The following is a 19,594-nucleotide window of genomic DNA, read 5'->3' as shown; positions in this document are numbered from 1 at the left end:
CTCTGACATGCTTGCTTAAAATATGTGAAGATATGCACAGTGGTATAGAAAGCTTTTAAATCCATTTTGAAGGAGAAATACATTATAAAACTACAGAGAAACTACTCTGGAAAACTAATAGTTAGCTTAATGTGTGAACCTGATTATTGTCTTCCCAACAACACAAAACAGCATTTCACAGTGACAAACATCCATCACAATGTATTTCTAGTAAAACGTAGATAAAACAATTTTCTACCTGCAGCTAAATAGTTTCTTGCTGGTTTTATAAAACATGTAGTTACCATTTGCACTTGTTTTAAAATAGGGTCATTTAATGTTTAAAAAACATGAATTCCTAACCTGATATATTATTCTGGTCTATTATCCGTTATGACAGTCTATTCTGAATTTGTACACACAATGAAGAATCATTATAATTTGTTTAAGAAAATTTACTTTATGGATTACCACATAGACAAACAAGAGCCTGGAGGTGAAGCAGCATGGTTGGGTTTCAAGGACAGCACTATTTAATAAGCAAAAGATAAAATATACATTTTATAACCATAAACTTAATTTAAAAGAGCAGTGTGTGAATGATAAACTTGGCTCCTGTCTTTGCTGTTATAATAAAATGAATATAATTTTATTTTATAAATACTCCATAAGTATATTGGTTTTAAAAGCCCTGTTCTTACTTTTTAATTTGCTTTTACTCTCCTGCTTGCATTGTGCCCATACCTTCTGTGCACAGCACAGACTGAAATGAGTTAAATCAAACATAAGTGGAAGGGCTGACATTTTTGCATTTAGTTTTTACTTTATTAACACTTAAATTGATATGTCCTTCTATTTCAGTTTAATTTTAATGTAAACGGTCTTACTTTACTGGGTGTTTTGGTGTAGGCTATTGCTACAATTGCATATCGAATGGGACTTTTATATGCTTTCTTTTTTCTTCTGCAGGTTGTGATGGCTGTTGCTCAGCTTTACTGGCATTTAGCTCCCAAGTCTGAAGTGAGCCTCGTCACCAAGTCATTAGTGCGATTACTTCGAAGCCACAGGTACCAAACCTGCACTGCAGTGTAAATCACTCAATCACAGTTCTCCAGCTTTGTTTTGAGTAAGGGCAATTACCAGTGCAAAGGCCAAACAAACAATGCCCGTCTGCAGAGCTAGCAGGTCTGTGGATGTTTGCAAATAAAATTCAGTCCTGTTTGATGTTAATATTTCGTTTTTTGGCAGGTGACTGATTTTTGTAATTGGAAATATGGATTTTAAAAGCTGTGCAAATAATATAAAAACAGTTACATTCATGCATATAGGAAAGTCCAAGATGCTAACCGTAACTAAGAGAGCCTGTGAAAGTTGGCAACTTCTTTATAAGGATCAAGGCAACATCAAGCAGTTACAATAGGACTTGCTATTTAAACTTGCATTTAAAATGCATATTGTACAATGTATTAACGTGTATGACCAAATGTGTCCTACTGTTTGTCCAAGTGCATCCTAACTACTAGTAGGAGTAGTGGTTAGGGCTCTGGACTCTTGACCGGAGGGTCGTGGGTTCAATCCCAGGTGGGGGACACTGCTGTTGTACCCTTGAGCAATGTACTTTACCTAGATTGCTTTAGTAAAAACCCAACTGTATAAATGGGTAATTGTATGTAAAAATAATGTGATATCTGTATAATGTATAACGTGAAATAATGTGATATCTTGTAACAATTGTAAGTCACCCTGGATAAGGGTGTCTACTAAGAAATAAATAATAATAATAATAATAATAATAATAATAATAATAATAATAATAATAATTATGAGCTAGATTTAAAATGTTTGTGCATGCATATTTTCAAACTATAATACATCCATTTGTGTTGTGTTTTCTACAGAGAGGTGCAGTTTATTGTGCTGCAGAACATTGCAACAATGTCTATTCAGAGAAAGGTAAGGCAATTTTGGCAGCTGACAAAATGAAGGCATTAGCTGAAGTAGGCTACTGTCCTGTAAGTTTACATTTGTGTGTGTTTTCTTTTTAATGTATTTTTTTCTTCCCCTCCCCCCCCCCAGGGCATGTTTGAGCCATATCTGAAAAGTTTCTATGTGAGATCAACTGATCCAACACACATCAAGACACTAAAGGTAGTTGTTCTGGTGATACTACTACAGCAGAGTCATTAACCTTGACAGCAAGACATTACAATCAGTCTGCATATGTGAATAATATATACAGGTATTGACCAAATGGAAATCAATATTAGGATCTTGGAAGTTTGGATTGGACTACAGTATCAGTTAAACATGCAAATAATTACATATATAAATACTATTCAATCAGATGTGTTTTGTTCTTAATATCAAGGGATATTTAAAAATATTTGTGACAACATTGTTTTCTATAGAGATTTTTGGCAGTCCTTCCCAATTAGCTTAATCTTGTGACCGAAACATGGATGTTAAATGGATTGTATTATCTGTTGCTGATCATGCTTGTTCTTCACAGCTGGAGATACTGACTAACCTGGCCAATGGAGCCAATATCTCTACAGTCCTCCGGGAGTTCCAGGTACGTAAGGGTTTTCAATGAAGTAGAATCCCTCTCCGACGTGTTTTCACGTTTCTACTGACAGAAATATACTGAAGTGACTTGCATACACGATTTGATTTTCATAACCTTGGTACACAAAGGGTCACATTTCAATGATTCTAAACAGTGTGATATTTAGACCCGCCACTGTTTAGATCAATGAAATAGAACCCCAGGGGTCTTCATCGACTCCTGCTTTGACTTCATCACTGAAAGAGAAAACATGTACTGGGGTTTGCTTGCTTCCATCTACAGCTATGAGCAAAAGTTTAGCATCATTTTGAATTTAAGGATTGAGACAATAAAAAAAAGAAAACACTATAAGCATAATTAGTATTTTATTTATCATCATGTAATCAAATAAACTACAAAGTGATATTGCAAGTGTCTACTGGAAGCCATAGCAGTAGTATAGTATTTCATGTTAGATTTCCTAATGTCACATTTTTTTTAAATTTGTCAGTCCGCCCCCTGTGTCCCCCCCAAGACTACAAAGCGGTGTGTAATTCAATATGTTAGCATAACATTATTCAGCAGGTTTCATTCAACTTTATGAAGCAGAATGAGTTAATTCTATAGGGTGATGCAAAACATTTAGCCAGAGCTGATATCAATGCACTTCTTTTAATTGGCAATCTACTTTTACCCCCCCCACCCCCGATATCTTGTAAAAGGTGAAAATAGAGCTAACACAGATGATGAAAGGTCTGCAGAAGGCTATTCCCATTGCCCTGGTACAAGACAACAGTGGAGTTGGCTGTTAGGCTACAGAACAGAACTAGTTGGCAATTGAACCATCTGCAGTGGGTTATTTTTGGAAAGCATTGGAAAGGAGCCACTGTTGCTAGACAGTAAACAAGAATGCTAACTCCTTTATCACAATGACCTTGAAATACAGAAAGTACATGGCTGGATCACACTTTATTTATTTTTTTAATTTTGGCAGTACTGTTTTGTTACTCTTGATTTGTGTTGAGAATATAAAATATATATTTCTTACCTCTTATGATGAGCTCCACACACAGAGTGAACTCCCAGTTTCTTGGGTCAGGAGAAAAGATCCTTCATATAATAATTTTTGGCACCAGTTTTTGTCCCTACTCTATAAAGCGCCCCGCCCCCCCCAACCCCTTCCTGGAGTATTGGCCACATTTCCAAATTTCTGCGTATGCTTGGGTAAGGACTCTGTGTATAGTATTGCCGTTTTACATACTTACATTCTTTTTTGTTTTGTTTGTAAAAAAAAAAAAAAAAAAAAGAAATTATTATTGATTATTATCATTAGTAGGGATTATATAGTATATCTCTGTTTTCATCTAGCAATTGCTAGTTTTTCTCTCAGGAGCGATCAGTCTTTCTCACACACATGCCTTCTGTGTGTTCACTGTGTGGTTCTCCTCTCTCACCATCTTGTGCTAGAGAGGTTTGTCTAATGTATGTTGAAAAGTCTTGCACTTCATCTTCTGCTAAAACATCAACTAAGTAGTTCCACAGAGTGCCGGAACTCCTCCTTGTCTCCCCCTAGGAAGAGAACGAGTAAATCTACTCATTCCCGCGGCAGCAGGGAGAAAGATGCACCGGCCAAAACAGCGGCAGCCATTGCCGAGATTCCAACTGAGGCGACCCAGCCTACGACGTCACAGGAATTAATACCGAGATTCCAAACGAGGCGACCCAGCCTACGACTTCACAGGAATTAATACAGAGATTCCAAACGAGGCTGCCCAGCCTACGACTTCACAGGAATTAATACAGAGATTCCAAACGAGGCTGCCCAGCCAACGACTTCACAGGAATTAATACAGAGATTCCAAACGAGGCGACCCAGCCTACGACTTCACAGGAATTAATACCGAGATTCCAACCGAGGCGACCCAGCCTACGACTACACAGGAATTAATACAGAGATTCCAACCGAGGCTGCCCAGCCTACGACTTCACAGGAATTAATATGGAGATTCCAAACCAAACGAGGCTGCCCAGCCTACGACTTCACAGGAATTAATAACGAGATTCCAACCGAGGCGACCCAGCCTACGACTTCACAGGAATTAATACAGAGATTTCAAACGAGGCGACCCAGCCTACGACTACACAGGAATTTAATACAGAGATTCCAAACGAGGCGACCCAGCCTACGACTTCACAGGAATTAATACGGAGATTCCAAACCAAACAAGGCTGCCCAGCCTACGACTACACAGGAATTAATACAGAGATTCCAAACGAGGCGACCCAGCCTACGACTTCACAGGAATTAATACAGAGATTCCAAACGAGGCTGCCCAGCCTACGACTTCACAGGAATTAATACAGAGATTCCAAACGAGGCTGCCCAGCCTACGACTTCACAGGAATTAATACAGAGATTCCAAACGAGGCGACCCAGCCTACGACTTCACAGGAATTAATACAGAGATTCCAAACGAGGCTGCCCAGCCTACGACTTCACAGGAATCAATACAGAGATTCCAAACGAGGCGACCCAGCCTACGACTACAAAATAATTAATAACGAGATTCCAACCGAGGCGACCCAGCCTACGACTTCACAGGAATTAATACAGAGATTCCAACCGAGGCGACCCAGCCTACGACTTCACAGGAATTAATACAGAGATTCCAACCGCGGCGACCCAGCCTACGACTTCACAGGAATTAATAGAGATTCCAAACCAAACGAGGCTGCCCAGCCTACGACTTCACAGGAATCAATACAGAGATTCCAACCGAGGCGACCCAGCCTACGACTTCACAGGAATTAATAACGAGATTCCAACTGAGGCGACCCAGCCTACGACTTCACAGGAATTAATACAGAGATTCCAACCGAGGCGACCCAGCCTACGACTACACAGGAATTTAATACAGAGATTCCAACCGAGGCGACCCAGCCTACGACTTCACAGGAATTAATACCGCCGGTAACAAAGGAGATTTCTTTTCAGTGGCTACAGGAGTTTGAAAACTCAAGGCAACCTGTACCTCTACAACCAGTAGCCCCAGTGGCTGATACAGGGACTGCAGCAGCTTGGAGTACACAAGAGCAATACTACTCTGCTGACACACTCAGCATGCGAGATGATAATGTTTCAGTAGCTGGGGACAGTACTTCACTGGTATATACTAATGCAGAGGCGGTTTTGAGAAGGATGTCTTCCTCTTTCTAATACCCAGACTTTTATTAAGGAGGACGATTTCCTGAGCATCTTAGATGCAAGGGATAAACAAGCCTTCTAAGGTGTTCTCTTCCATGAGGCAGTCTGGAGGCCCTTTGAGGCTCTGGGGGGAAAAAAACCTGCATGTGCTGCATTGTATCTACATAAATTCTACAGAGTACCTTCTGGCCACAAATAGCATATTTTTAAGCAGCCTAAAATGGATACTATCATGACTACACCAGCCACCAGTGCATCCTCCAAATCCTCTACACAGTTGGTGCAGACAGGAAAATTGATACCTTCTTAGTAGGGAGGCGTCTGTATACAGGCGGAGTGTCGGGGGTCGTTGTACCAGTTCTTTGGTGCAACTCAAAATCTTTGTACCACACAGATCTACCAACATTTTTATCTTGCCTGGGCCACCTGTTCCACAAGGGTCTTGCACTATCCTCCATCAAAGTGCATATTTGCTGCAATATCTAGTATTTTACTGGGGTGGGAAGATCACCCAGTAGGTTCTTACCCTGCGGTGTCTGGATTTCTCGGGGGTTAATTAACCACTTAAGGCCCCCTAAGAAACATATCATTTCACAATGGAACCTCTGTCTAGTACTGAATAGACTCATGGGACCACCGTTTGAACCCATGGCAGTATGTGACCAGAAATTCCTGACATGGAAGACCGCATTCTTGGTAGCAGTAACATCAGCAAGAAGGATAGGTAAGCTACAAGCACTGGTCATTGATGCACCCTATTTCCAGATCTTCAGAGTCAAGATTGCAGACCTAATCCTCAATTACTATCAAAGGTGGTAACACAGTTTCATCTAGATTAGATCATAACTTTTTCTGATTTTTTTTTCTCAAAACCGCACAAATCAAAATCAGACAGCCAGACAGGACTTAATTGATGTCTGAATAGCACTTACTTTCTATATTCATAGGATTATCAACAAAAGACCATCAGGGCAGCTTCTTGTAGCTTTTAACTCGCAAGCTCTGGGCAAATCTGTCTTTCAAACAGACAATCTCTAGGTGGATAACATCTTGCATAGAGTTCTGTTGTAACCTGGACCAGCTTGAGGACCTGTAAAAGCCCACTCAGTGAGAGGAGTAGCTACTACATGGGCACAATTCAAATCTGTCCCACTTCAAGACATTTGTAATGCAGCTACATGGGCCTCTTCCGAGACCTTCATAAAACATTATAACATAAATGTGTCTTCTTCTCATCCAACCGTTGCTCACTCTGTACTATCTGTGGCTTTGGGCACTAATATCTAACCTACCACCCTTTGCCACTTCCAATGGTAGCGTTCACTCGGTGTGTTCATCATACGAGGTAAGATTACCTGTAATATGGTTTCTTCCTAGAATGATGAACTCCACACATCTGTATCCCACCCTCCTTCCCCCTCTTGGTTTTCTTTTTGGTTTCCCTCTTTGTTGAGTTTGGTTTGGAAATGTGGACATTGATAATCCAGGAAGGGGGAGGGGGATTTATAGAGGATTGGGGCAGCAATGTGGAGTGTCGGGGCAGCAGTGTGGAGTAGTGATTAGGGCTCTGGACTCTTGACCGGAGGGTCGTGGGTTCAATCCCAGGTGGGGGACACTACTGCTGTACTCTTGAGCAAGGTACTTTACCTAGATTGCTCCAGTAAAAACCCAACTGTATAAATGGGTAATTGTATGTAAAAAAATAATGTGTAAATAATAATGTAATTGTATGTAAAAAATACTGTGATATCTTGTAATAAGCCCTTATACTGTGATATCTTGTAATAAGATATCACAGTATAAGGGCGTTGGCTAAGAAATAAATAATAATAATAAATAACTGGCGCTAAAAAAGGATTATATCGAGGATCGCTGGGAAAGAGATGGGCTTTTCTCCTGACCCAAGCAACATGGAGACTGGGGGTTCACTCAGTGCGTGGAGTTCATCATTCTACGAAGAAACCGGATTACAGGTAATCTTCGTCATATGTATAAAATGTAGAGATCTTGTTCAGTCCTCCCATTAATAAAAATGCTCTCTCCTAGACTTACGTAAAGAGTCAAGATAAGCAGTTTGCTGCTGCTACAATTCAAGCCATTGGAAGATGTGCAACAAACATCTCTGAAGTGACTGACACGTGCCTGAATGGTCTAGTACTCCTGCTTTCAAACAGAGACGGTATGTGCACCAAAATAATTCAAGCTCTGTGTAGTGCCAAAGCGCAACTGGACAGGTGATGTTGAACTCTTTCAGTATAAAGTTACTTCTCAGAAAGATTGCCCTAAGGATAACTAAAAGCAATTGTGCTTCACTTCTAGGTGTGTTAATCGCTCTGAGAGCAACACTGGGTTCTAAGGTTCTTTGTTATCTCATAGCCCAGTGCAGTGCTGCAGGAGACCCCAGCTCTCCTCCTTGTGAAGTAGTGACACCTGCTGGAAAGGCAGGACCAGTGCAGTGGTGCTTGCTGTGTGGTCACAATGGCAGTTTTATAGAGCACAGTATGTGGGACATCTCAGGACCATGGCGTTCCTCCCCCGCCCTCCCTTTGGCAACCACAGTTCTCATTATAGTTTAGTTTGATTTAACTGGGATAGGAAATGTGTCTATGTAAAGTCATACAGCAGTTACGGTCGAAATGTGTGCAAACGGCAATAGAAATTCAGAAGTGTAACAATACAACACAATAAAACACACGAACAGTGTTTGGAAAGCACATTTTTAACGGCTTGTTTATATTTCAAGACAGGAATAGAAGGGGTGGGCACTGAGGCACAGTGCTCATTTTTATTTTTGATAAAGAAATGAATTCACTTTGGACAGGGGAAATAATACATTTCCTTTGTTGTCATGAAATTGTCCCCCTTTTCCAAATGTGTCATTTTTTCGTCACAAATGCAAAGTTGTCAGCTATTGCCATCTTGCAACTGCATTGGGAGAGTACACCTGCAGAGGGTGCTCTTAGCAGGCTAATGCACTCTGTCTCGTCATATTAATGGAAACCAGATTCTTTTTGCTTTTTCATTTATCACACGGTTTTGTTTTAAATCTACAGAGGGCCTTACTAAAAAGCCAGCTTTAAAGCAAAATGTAAAGCAGTGTCCAGTTAACGAAAGGAAACAGACACTGTGCCGTCAGGATAAATGGTGATGGTTATGCTCTGTCCAGTGCTGTGCTGGAGAACTGCTTTTCACATCCTGTTCGGTTGCATGTAGTAACCCAGCCCCTACACTCTTCAATCTTGTGTTACAGTGATGCCTTCCCTCTAACCTGAGCTTGTTTGTCTGCACTGAGCTTCCAGCTGTGTTCTCGGGCCCTGTGCTGTGCTGTGCTGCGCTGTGCTGCGCTGTGCTTGAAATATGGCTAGGGTTAACTTTGTTGACCCATTTTTAGGATGATAAATTTCTAGACGTCAACTACGCTCTTCAAGTTTTAAGTTGCTGACCATTCCCTTCGGAAAGTCGGAGATTTTCTCCTTGTGCTCTCTCCCTTTGGAATTCCCTGCCTCCAGTTGTCAGAAACTCTGACACTGGAGGAATTTAAGTCCCTATTAAAAAAAACTACAGTTTTTTCCAAGCTTATGGAAAATAGACATTTTATATTTTAATTAGTATTTTTAATTGTTGTAATTAATGTTTGATATTCTAGTTTTAATTTTTGCTTGTTTTGTAAAGCGCTTTGGGATGGCTTGATGTGAAGAGCGCTATATCAAAATAAATTGATTGATTGATCGATTCAGTTCCCTCAAACTGTCCTGATTTACTCATACCTTTTAGTCCTGGGATAAGTCTATTTGCTCTTTTGGTTGTTTCAGTTCAAAGCCACAATGTCCTTTTTGAAACGCGGGGACCAAAATTGAATGCGGCCTCCCATAATAACCAGACTGCAGCATGCGTCATGTCTGGCAATGGGGCTGCAATAATATCCTCTTTTGTTTCCATAAATCCAGCAGCAATTAGTGATGTTGTTGAGTTTGCTATTGAGACTTCATCCTTTTATTTATTAGATGAAATGAGGCAGAGAAGCACACTCTAATTGTAAAAAGTTCTCAAGTGCTCCATGGTTAGGTGGCTGCTTGCAGCTAACTGAACAGTGTGATGTTCATGTAATGACAAGTGAACCATACATTGCTCTTCAAGCAGCTAAGTATAGCAAGAGGTTGAGGTTTATTTTTCTTTTAATGGCACAGATTAGAACAATGTAGCACTTTCTATGTTCAGCAATTACTCGACTTGCTACTCTAGGTCTGATTCCTTTTAAAAACTGCCCTGTTTTTACAGATATATTTCACTAGTAACAAGGACCAACAGCTGCATCTCTGCAAATCCAATTGCAGTGTGTGTAGTCGACCCCTGAGGTTCTCTCTTTCTTTTTACAGCTTAGTTGAATTACTGGTTACTGTGATCTGTATAAAAATAACTAAATCAATATTTGAATTTCGAATGCTATGATAATGCAGAGAGATTAATCATGTTTTTTATAAACACTTATGCCAACGAGTGTCCTTATAGTCATATCCATCGTCCTTTTATCACAACCTAGAACTTGGTTGAGTCAGGTAGAACCAAGATCCAAAATCCAGTTGATAAGCAGTTTGATCGCTTGCTTCTGTGTGGGTCAAACCCGGTAACAACGACAGACATTCTCTCCAGATATGAAACACGCTTTTGGGAACACTAAGATTATAAATAACCTTTTCAGTCTTTCTCGTCTTTTTAGTTGTATATTCCCACCTGCATGTCCTGTATAAAACAAAGGATAATCCTTCTCGACTCATTATACCTTGAACCCAAAACTGAAACTGCTTTTCGCTCCATTCTTAAAGGGACATATGTTATATCTGACTTTTACTGTCTGCAGGGTTGCGTTTGAAATAAACTTGATTCCTCTTTTTCTTCAACAGAGACTGTTGTGGCAGAAAGTGTGGTAGTCATTAAAAAACTGCTGCAGACACAACCAACTCAGCACAGCGATATCATAAAACACATGGCAAAACTTTTGGATAATATTGCTGTAAGTATTAATAGTACAGTAAAGGATGACACAATGAATTCAGTCTGAAAGCCTTTCTGATGAAACCACATATCTACCATAGAAAAACACAGAGCTATTTGTTTATTTCAGAGATTACCGGTATATTTATTATTCCAGTGTGGTATAATGTGTTAATCTCTTCTCGGTATACAAATGTGTGGAGGGGTAGAGCTGTTTTGTTATCCCAGTTAAAATGGAGCTTGGAGAGGTTTTCTGTATAATTTTCAACACAGAAGAAGCAGGATCAACTGTTCAGCTGCCTTTGCAGAATGTAAACAAACCCAAAAAAAAGGGCTTTATATTGAACATGATTTGCAGAGAAGTAATACATGGCTCACCTTGTAATGGATGGGCGCTACAGCTCAATGTGCAAATAGTGAAATGACTATTTTTAAAAGTATTTTATACTTTGAATGATACCCCTGTTATGCATAGCTCTGGTAGTAAGGAGAATTTCCTATTTGAAGTGCTCAAGTGCAAAAGTTTTTAACAGGGTCACGTTTTTACAGAAACTATTTTAAGCCAAACTGATGGAAACAGATAACGCAATGTACTGTACTAGGACATAAAAGCAAAAGGGTTTAAATACAAATTAATATGTTGTACGTTTAAGTCCTGATCGTATTAGTTATTTTAGATAACATCAAGGTGATACATTGCATTGTTTCATTGGTTCTCTGATTTTGTTTTTATATTTCTCTTTAAAAAAATAAACAATAAAAAAAGCAAAGGAACAGATATTCAAAAGCTTCTCTCTTTTTACAATGTCATTTTATTAATAGGTGCCAATGGCCAGGGCCAGCATCCTCTGGTTGATTGGTGAATATTGTGAACGAGTCCCAAAGATAGCACCTGATGTATTGAGAAAAATGGCAAAGGCTTTTACCTGTGAAGAAGAGATTGTGAAGCTGCAGACATTGAACCTGGCAGCTAAACTGTACCTTACCAATGCCAAACAGGTAAGGGAAGATATTCAGCAACAAGTCAGTAAAAGGTGTTGCTGAAATGGTACCGGTGCAGAGAAAACAGCGCAGTGAGGAGTTGCAATAAATTCGGCCTCATACGCCACCAGGTTAACATCTAAAATCAGGACCGTTTTTACTTTTCAAATGATTCTGTGTGCCTCTGTAAACTGGTTTATGGACTGTGTTCCACTGTGAACAGATTTGTGATCTGTGTTCTGCTTTTCATTTACTTTTGGGAAACTTGAGCAGAGTTCCAACTGAAATGCTTCTCTATGCTGCACTGCGAAGCAAATTCAGCAATGCACTTACTGTACCTGCCTCACTGCAGTGTTGTGTTATAGCAGACTCCATTTAAATGGTGCTCCAGCTACAGTCTTGTGTGTTTTATAAAGTTACAGAGTAACTAGAAATAATGCCATAGCAGGAAGTCTGCATTTGTGTTTAAAAATATTTAAATTATTTTATTGAAAAAAAAAATGGCATGCTATTTTATAGAACATATAATATTTCTATATACAGTATAACATTTCGCTTCATTTAAACCTCTATTCAAGTTCTACCAATCAGGTGCGTTGACCTCACAGTAATCAATATGTCAGAATTTCTTCATCTCTTTATACATTGACAATGGAGGTCAATGAATAAAGAATAAAAAATAGTGATGAAAAAATTCTGACATCATCTCAGAGTTTTTGTTCACTAGTGCAGACATCCGAAATGCTACAGTTCATATAACCTATATTAAAATGATCACCACTTTCCGTACCCCCAAAATCATTGCTCAGAATTAGATGCTGCATCTCTCTGGATCCATCCTGTACCAGTATATTCAAACACATACACAACATGCACACAAGTAAGAAGATTGTATAATGTAAATAGGCTGTGATGAGTAGATCACAGGAGTTGTCTATCGGTCCTGCAAAGGGAAATGGAATTCACGTGGTGTAATTCTGCTGTTGGATAATAACTCTTTTTTTTTCCCTTCATAAATAAATGACCAGCATTAGCAGAGGCTATAAACAGGAGAAAAGCTGGTGTGAAGTCACTTATCCTGGTTTGCCGAGGGCATCAGCATCGTGCCTCGACGAGGAAGTAACAGCTAAATGCACTGCAAATAATTTGCAGTAATACAGTTCAGTGATTCATGTGTCTGACTTAATGGGTCATAATTCAGGGTAAAGTAACTGAGTGCGATCCGAGTGCGGACACTGCCCATGCTGGGGACAGTATCTCTTCATAAAACACACCTCTGTGCGAGCACTTTGCCAGCCCTGTAATACCGTCTGATGTTTTGATGTCCTGCATATTTTTCTGATTAAGTTTTGAGGGCCATGTTTTTAGTTGTATTTCTACATTCATTATCCTCACGTAGACCCTTCAGCGGCTTTGCCATATATGATTATTTTTTAATGATGCCTTTCTTTCCACTTCAGCAGTTTAATAATCTAGCACATGCCTGCTTCTCAGCACTCAGCATTCACCTACTCAATGCAGAAGAGGACATGTGTCTTGGCTTCAGAATTCGATTTGCTGCTTTGGAACCGGCAATTCCCTACAGGGCAACATTTGTTTGCCATGACCATTTGTTTTTATTACTGCTTTAAATCTGTTTATTCAGTAGTTATCAATAATCATAAATAACTTGTTTTCTTTTGTTTTTTCCTCCACCAGACAAAATTGCTTACACAGTATATATTAAATCTAGGCAAATACGATCCAAACTATGACATTAGAGACCGTACAAGATTTATTAGGCAGCTGATTGTCCCCAATGAGAAAAGCGGAGCCCTAAGCAAGTATGCAAAGAAAATCTTCCTGGCCCCGAAGCCAGCGCCAGTGCTCGAGTCTCCATTTAAAGGTAAAGAGCCATAAAGTTTAATGCAAAATATAAAACAATGCTTAAAATTGTCCCCAGTCTGGGAAGGAAACTACTCAAGATTATGAATTACAATCTTTTTTCATCCAGCAAAGTACATTCTGTTAACTCTGTATAATAAAGACTGCAAGGGGAAGTGATGCTGTTCTGTGCCTGTGAAGGTGGGATTTTAAAATGTACACAGTATCGAAGATAATCTTTTTTGTGTTTTCCCCTTTTCTGTTGTCATTTTTAAAAGTATACGTTTATTCCATTTGTGTGTGTGTGTTTGTGTGTGTGTATATATATATATTGTGCATAATGAGTTTACTGTCAAACTAGATAATGTACAGGTAGAGACAAATTTAAATGAACAGATCACTATGTTCTACTAGTCATATTTATGTCAAGTATAGTGTGGTCATTTTGAAATACAGAATTCCTGGAAAACTAAAGGTCTATTGAATATGTTTAGAATGAAGGTTTTAACTAAACTGCTTTTAGTTTTTAAATGAATCGTTGCTTTTCCAGTTGTACGTGGTCACACAAGTCTCGCATAGATTACAGATACACTAATTGTATTTAGAGAATGCAGTAGAACTGTGACACCTTTGGATCAGTGCAGCAGACCCCCTTTTCTGTATTTAATAATGTGACATCTTGCTTAGAAGGTCACCAGGTTCTGAGCTTCTGCTTAGCTTTTTTTTTTTTTTTTTAATATATATATATATATATATATATATATATATATATATATATATATATATATATATATATATATATATATATATATATAATATAAATTGCATGGTTAATTCTCACGATTTCAAAATCCTCCTCTTAAATACTGTAAAGACAAGATCTGTTTGCAGGAAAAAAAACATTAAAATTCTGGATGGGTTTGTGCCAAGACATGCATGCGGATTGTTTAACTGCGCTGTCATTCTTAATATTCACAGTAAAGTCATTTTTAGAGAAGCTACATTTCAGAGCAACACCTCTAAACACACTGACTGATTAGGTTTTTTATTGACCATTATGGGGAAGATTATTGTAATCTATGGGCTGAAATCAGTTTTTTGACCTATTAGGAGCCTCCTTAGTTTGTATTTATACCATGACATTTGAGATAATACAGTGCCAATTACCTCAAACCCTGATTAAGATTGCACTCTGTGACACTGGGCTCCTGTTATTTAATATTGCATACATTTTCCTCCTTTTAATAGATAGGGATCGTTTCCAGCTTGGCACATTGTCTCACACCCTTAACACCAAAGCCTCGGGTTACCTGGAGCTGTCTGACTGGCCAACGATGGCCCCTGACCAGTCTGTCAGAAACGTGGAGGTAGTTGAACTGGTATGGGACTCTGCTTTCTCCTCTAGCACTGCATTAAAAACATACTGTTGTAAACATTGTCATCTCTCTTTCTCTTTTTCAGGAATACATATGCAAGTATTTGCATATGGCATGAAGTCTGTTGGCTTGGGGTATATCCACACATGCTGTTGCTTATATTGCTAACCTGTAACGCTGAATGTTGGTAGTAGCACAGAATAAGCCATGAGAAACACATTGATGCAGTAAAAGTGCCCATCGCTGGGTGCTGTTGAAAAAAGGAACAGCATCGTATCACTCTGTGATGTTAATACTCATTTCATACATGCTTCAACACTGTCCCCTGTCATCATTTCTTTTTATTGAGTCTTTGTGTTCTTGACGGCTTATTCTGTGCCATTACCGATTCTCAGCACTCGGCATCTGATAGATACGCCCCAATAAGTGCTATACATTTATTAAAAAAAAAAAAAAAAAAAGGGTAAGTAATGTTATAAACTATTTATTTATGTATCTGCTTTGCTCGTTTCTTTCTCACAACTTATAGCACCATAACCACAGTTTTTTCTTTTTTTATCTGATTGTGGCTGGAAAACAGTCAATCTGGCAGCACTGATCAAGAGGAGTAGCCTAAAAGTCCAATGCCAGTCCAATATTTTTTGTTTTAGACATGACTCATGTAAAATGTTTATATAAGTACTTAGTTTGTTTACGGGCCGATTTCTTTAGGTAGAGTACTGGTTGGGTAGACTGGACAGTAGGGGTGTGTGATAATACTGATATATTGGTATATTGCAATATTCATCAGGCAATACAATAACCAGTATTTGAACAACAATACCTGTATTTTTGGTTAAACTGGAAAATGTCGGCTATTATTTTGCGAGATAATCACTTCCTGCGAGAACTCGTAATGCGAGCAGTGCTAACATAAAAGAAAATGTGGCAGAAGCACACAGATTTTGAGCTGCTTAAATTCTGCAGTCACGTGTGCAATAATTTCCTAATAAAAAAAATCTAAGAAGCATGGCTGTATAGCATCAAACATTGCCATATGTTGTTTATGCAAGGCTGAAGTAGAATATGCTGGCAGAACCACCCACCTTGCATTCAGTGGTGTAGGCTTACATCTTAAAGTACCAGAACGCCAGTTCAAATATTGATTTTTCTAAAACAAATTATACGAATTCACATTTTATTTGTACATTGAACTTGAGGTAACATTTAGTAGGTAATGCATGTGCCTCACATGTGACTTTTAGGCTACTCCTCTTGATCAGTGCTGCCAGATTGACCGTTTTCCAGCCACATTTGGCTTGTTTTGAAAGCATCTAGCGGGTTAATGTTGTCTTTGGTGGTTTGGTTATTTTTTGGCTTTTTATCATGCATGTGTTCATAGTATAGTATGTCACATGTCCCCCCCCCCCAGCCCCGTCCCGTCCCCCTTTTTTCTGGAGCTCTGCATCCAATAAAATTATGAATTACACACTCAGTTATTTTTTATTCGTCAGCAATTTAAGAACTGTATCAGTGCAGTCTGCCGACAGTTCTGGACAATGTAATTTTACGCTGTATTCTGAATAGCTTTTTTTTTTTTTTTTTCCTGGATCTACCACATTTTATCTCATCAGATAAAAAAAAAAAAAACTGTGGTTATGGTACTATAAGTTGTGAGAAAGAAACGAGCAAAGCAGATACATAAATAAATAGTTTATAACATTACTTACCGGTTTTTGTTTGTTTTGTTTAATGAATGTATAGCACTTATTTATGCTTTCATAATGTATATTAAATCTTCAAAGCAAGGTCAGTCGTTTATTCCAAACCCCGGGTCTCTGCACTGACAGATATATAAAGCCTGTGTTCCTGGCCACTGTCACATGATGCACTTTTGAAAAACATGTTTAATATCAAATGAAAGATGTTATTGATGATAAAAATTTAAAAATTACATTTAAGATCAATGTTTTAGAGAATTTTAAATGGCTTTCGAACCAGCACTGTTTTTCTATTTTTCAAATTGGGAGCACATCGACGTACTTAATATGAGAGTTGAATTTGTCATATTACATTGTAATACTTTAAATTCCATAAAAAATGACAAAAGCACAGTTTATATATATAGATTTATTTTGGTAGCAAAAAAATCAACATCCGCATCATTCTGTGTTGAATTCCAATATGCATCGCAACACATATCAAAATATTGTCTTCAGTATTGCAATACAGATCCTCAGTCCCAATACCCACCCCTACTGGACAGTGGGCTTATTAAGAGTAGCAGGTTTTAAGTAACTGTATAGATAGTAATGATTTGTGTTTGTTTTTTTTTGTTTTTTTGTGTAGTTCACAGAGTCGACTACTCCAGCAGGTAAAGTGAAGGCAGCAAAGCGAGGTGATGCGTTTTATTCAGAGTCTGGGGAGGAGGAAGCATCGGGCAGTGACAGTGACAGCAGTAGCAGTGGTAGGAATTGCTTTTTGGTTATTTTTTGTAATGCAGGATTCTATGTGCAGGTGTTACAGTGTATCAGTGTTGCACTTTACTGTGTATACTGTCAAGGTTCCAGAATCATAATTGATGTGCTGCATAGATTCAACGAGTGCAAAGGAAATGTGCTGTATACATTTTTTAAATGAGAACAGCTGATTTATTTATGTAACAAGATTCTGTTTCTTGTACAAAACAATTATATTTTTTCTCTCCGGCAACACATGATGTACTGCATATGAAAAATTCTGGCTTGTGAGGCTGCATTTAAAAATAAGTGATGTACCGAGGTGGCTAAGCATTGTATCATCTGTGATGCAGAAATGGGTGTACAGCACAAGTACATACATGTGCCTTTGGGGATCGTCCACATTGTTTGTTGATTTTTCCCATTGAGCTGAGCGTGGTGTTGTGCTGTGTTGTGGTTTGCAGAGGAGTCTGGCAGTGACAGTGAGAGCAGCAGTGATGACGAGGAGAATGGGAGGAAGAAGAGCAGCAGTGGCAGCTCCTCCAGCAGCAGCAGCAACAGCAGCAGTTCCTCCGGCAACGAGAGCCGCTCCAGCCAATCCGAATCCGGCAGCAAGAAAAAGAATCTCAAGAAAAAAAATCCCAGGAAAGAAAACAAGAAAAGGTAGTTTACTTTCAGAGGCCTGTTTTAATCTAACACTTCAGACGCACAAAAGGTCTGGCCAGGTCTCTGATATGTGTTGCATTATAACTGCTTATTGTGCTGTGCATTGTTTGTATAGTATCCACATGCCCAGGGTTATAAATAAACTGGGCTAGTACTACCAAAATAATGTCAGTAATAGCCTTGCCCACCTCCATAGTGGGGGTGTGACCAGATATATGCTCTGAAATATGTAACAGTTAGTTTCCACTTTAGTGAGGGCATATATACTGTATTTTCCTTAAATCTGAAGACGTGACCAATCTGACATGACATCAATCATCTTTATTTCCATCTGTTATCTGAGCCTGTTATCAACCCTCACTGATGCGCTCACCCGATGATACCTGCTTTATCAAGCAGCAACACAGGCAATCTGATTAAACTCCCTTCTGAAGCGTAGTAAAGGCAATATTCATAAAGTAATTTCTACAAATTTGCGTTTTGTAATGGCTTTAGATTAGCCATTATCAGCCTCTGTTATCATGAGCCAGGGTATTACCATCATATTTTTAATAATTAGCATGCTAAGTGCTGGCGCTGATGATTGGGCTGGTGTCGGCTCCTTCTCCTCTCTTCCTGCCTGCTAGTGGCCAGTGGTGATGCTTTGGTCCGGTGGTGTGCAGGCTGCAGCTGCTGGCTCTGTTGATAAGTTTGCAGCCACAACTCAGTTGTGGCTGACAATGCTGATTGGGACGCAGCACGCACTCTGCTCCTTTTATTACAGACAGTAATTAAAGCATCTCGCCCTGCCACTTCCATAACAAACACAGCATAATGCCCTAATTATGACTTTATTAATTTAAGTCAGGATTTAATGATTTTAAAAGTGATTTATATTGTTTTTCCTGTTCGGAACAAATGAAATCTGTAGTCTAAATTAATACTGGCTTTTCATCACTGCAATGTTAAAAAGCCAGTTACCATCAAATTCTCTTCATTAAATTAACATCTGAAATTCCAGGCAGCAGGGTAAACATTCATTATGTGGCAGAATTGAAATGAAAAGAAAGTGATAATGGAATATTAAATTAACTTTACCAACAAAAAAAAGAGAAGATTCTTTAATGTTCTGAAAACTTGTGCATTTAAGGATAAAATTTTCTGTAGGGCAATTAAGAGAGTGATTAGCATGACAGATCATTTAATGGTAATATTAACCTTTCTGCTGGAATGCATCTTAACCCCATTTGCAAAATCATTAAGGTGCACATTGCGTTTGACTCATACCAGTGCCAGTTTGTAACTTGGTGTTCTGCAGGAAAACTATGAATGCAAGGTGCAGAATTTATCATCCAGAATGTTTGTCTGCTTCTGTAGGTTAAGATACTGTATGTGTATGTTTTACTTGCTGTAGATCCAGACTTAATCTGCAGCCCCAACTTGAGTAGTTTATTCTTTAGCGATTTTATTTCCGATTCTCCAGGAGTTATACGAGCTCTGAATGTCTGGATGTATCTTGTATGATTTATTACATGTTGGTAACAGTGACTTTTAAAGCTGTTTCTAAAAA

At 38.7% G+C, this 19,594-nt stretch overlaps 1 protein-coding gene across 2 annotated transcripts in view; it reads left to right on the top strand.

Moving 5' to 3' along the window:
* The window catches only part of LOC117403700 (AP-3 complex subunit beta-1-like), a 107,282-nt gene that overhangs the window by 31,443 nt on the left and 56,245 nt on the right, over positions 1-19,594 (top strand). For both annotated transcript variants that reach the window (XM_058988527.1, XM_058988521.1), the window contains exons 9-19: positions 949-1,046; positions 1,878-1,932; positions 2,056-2,127; positions 2,489-2,551; positions 7,776-7,908; positions 10,631-10,740; positions 11,544-11,720; positions 13,401-13,587; positions 14,814-14,944; positions 17,270-17,387; positions 17,844-18,042. In XM_058988527.1, the coding sequence (XP_058844510.1) occupies positions 949-1,046; positions 1,878-1,932; positions 2,056-2,127; positions 2,489-2,551; positions 7,776-7,908; positions 10,631-10,740; positions 11,544-11,720; positions 13,401-13,587; positions 14,814-14,944; positions 17,270-17,387; positions 17,844-18,042 (1,343 nt within the window). The remainder of the gene's footprint in view (positions 1-948; positions 1,047-1,877; positions 1,933-2,055; positions 2,128-2,488; positions 2,552-7,775; positions 7,909-10,630; positions 10,741-11,543; positions 11,721-13,400; positions 13,588-14,813; positions 14,945-17,269; positions 17,388-17,843; positions 18,043-19,594) is intronic.

Source organism: Acipenser ruthenus, chromosome 2 (genome assembly GCF_902713425.1).
Source record: "Acipenser ruthenus chromosome 2, fAciRut3.2 maternal haplotype, whole genome shotgun sequence".
Classification (NCBI taxonomy): domain Eukaryota; kingdom Metazoa; phylum Chordata; class Actinopteri; order Acipenseriformes; family Acipenseridae; genus Acipenser; species Acipenser ruthenus.
This window is presented reverse-complemented; position numbering and strand designations above follow the sequence as displayed.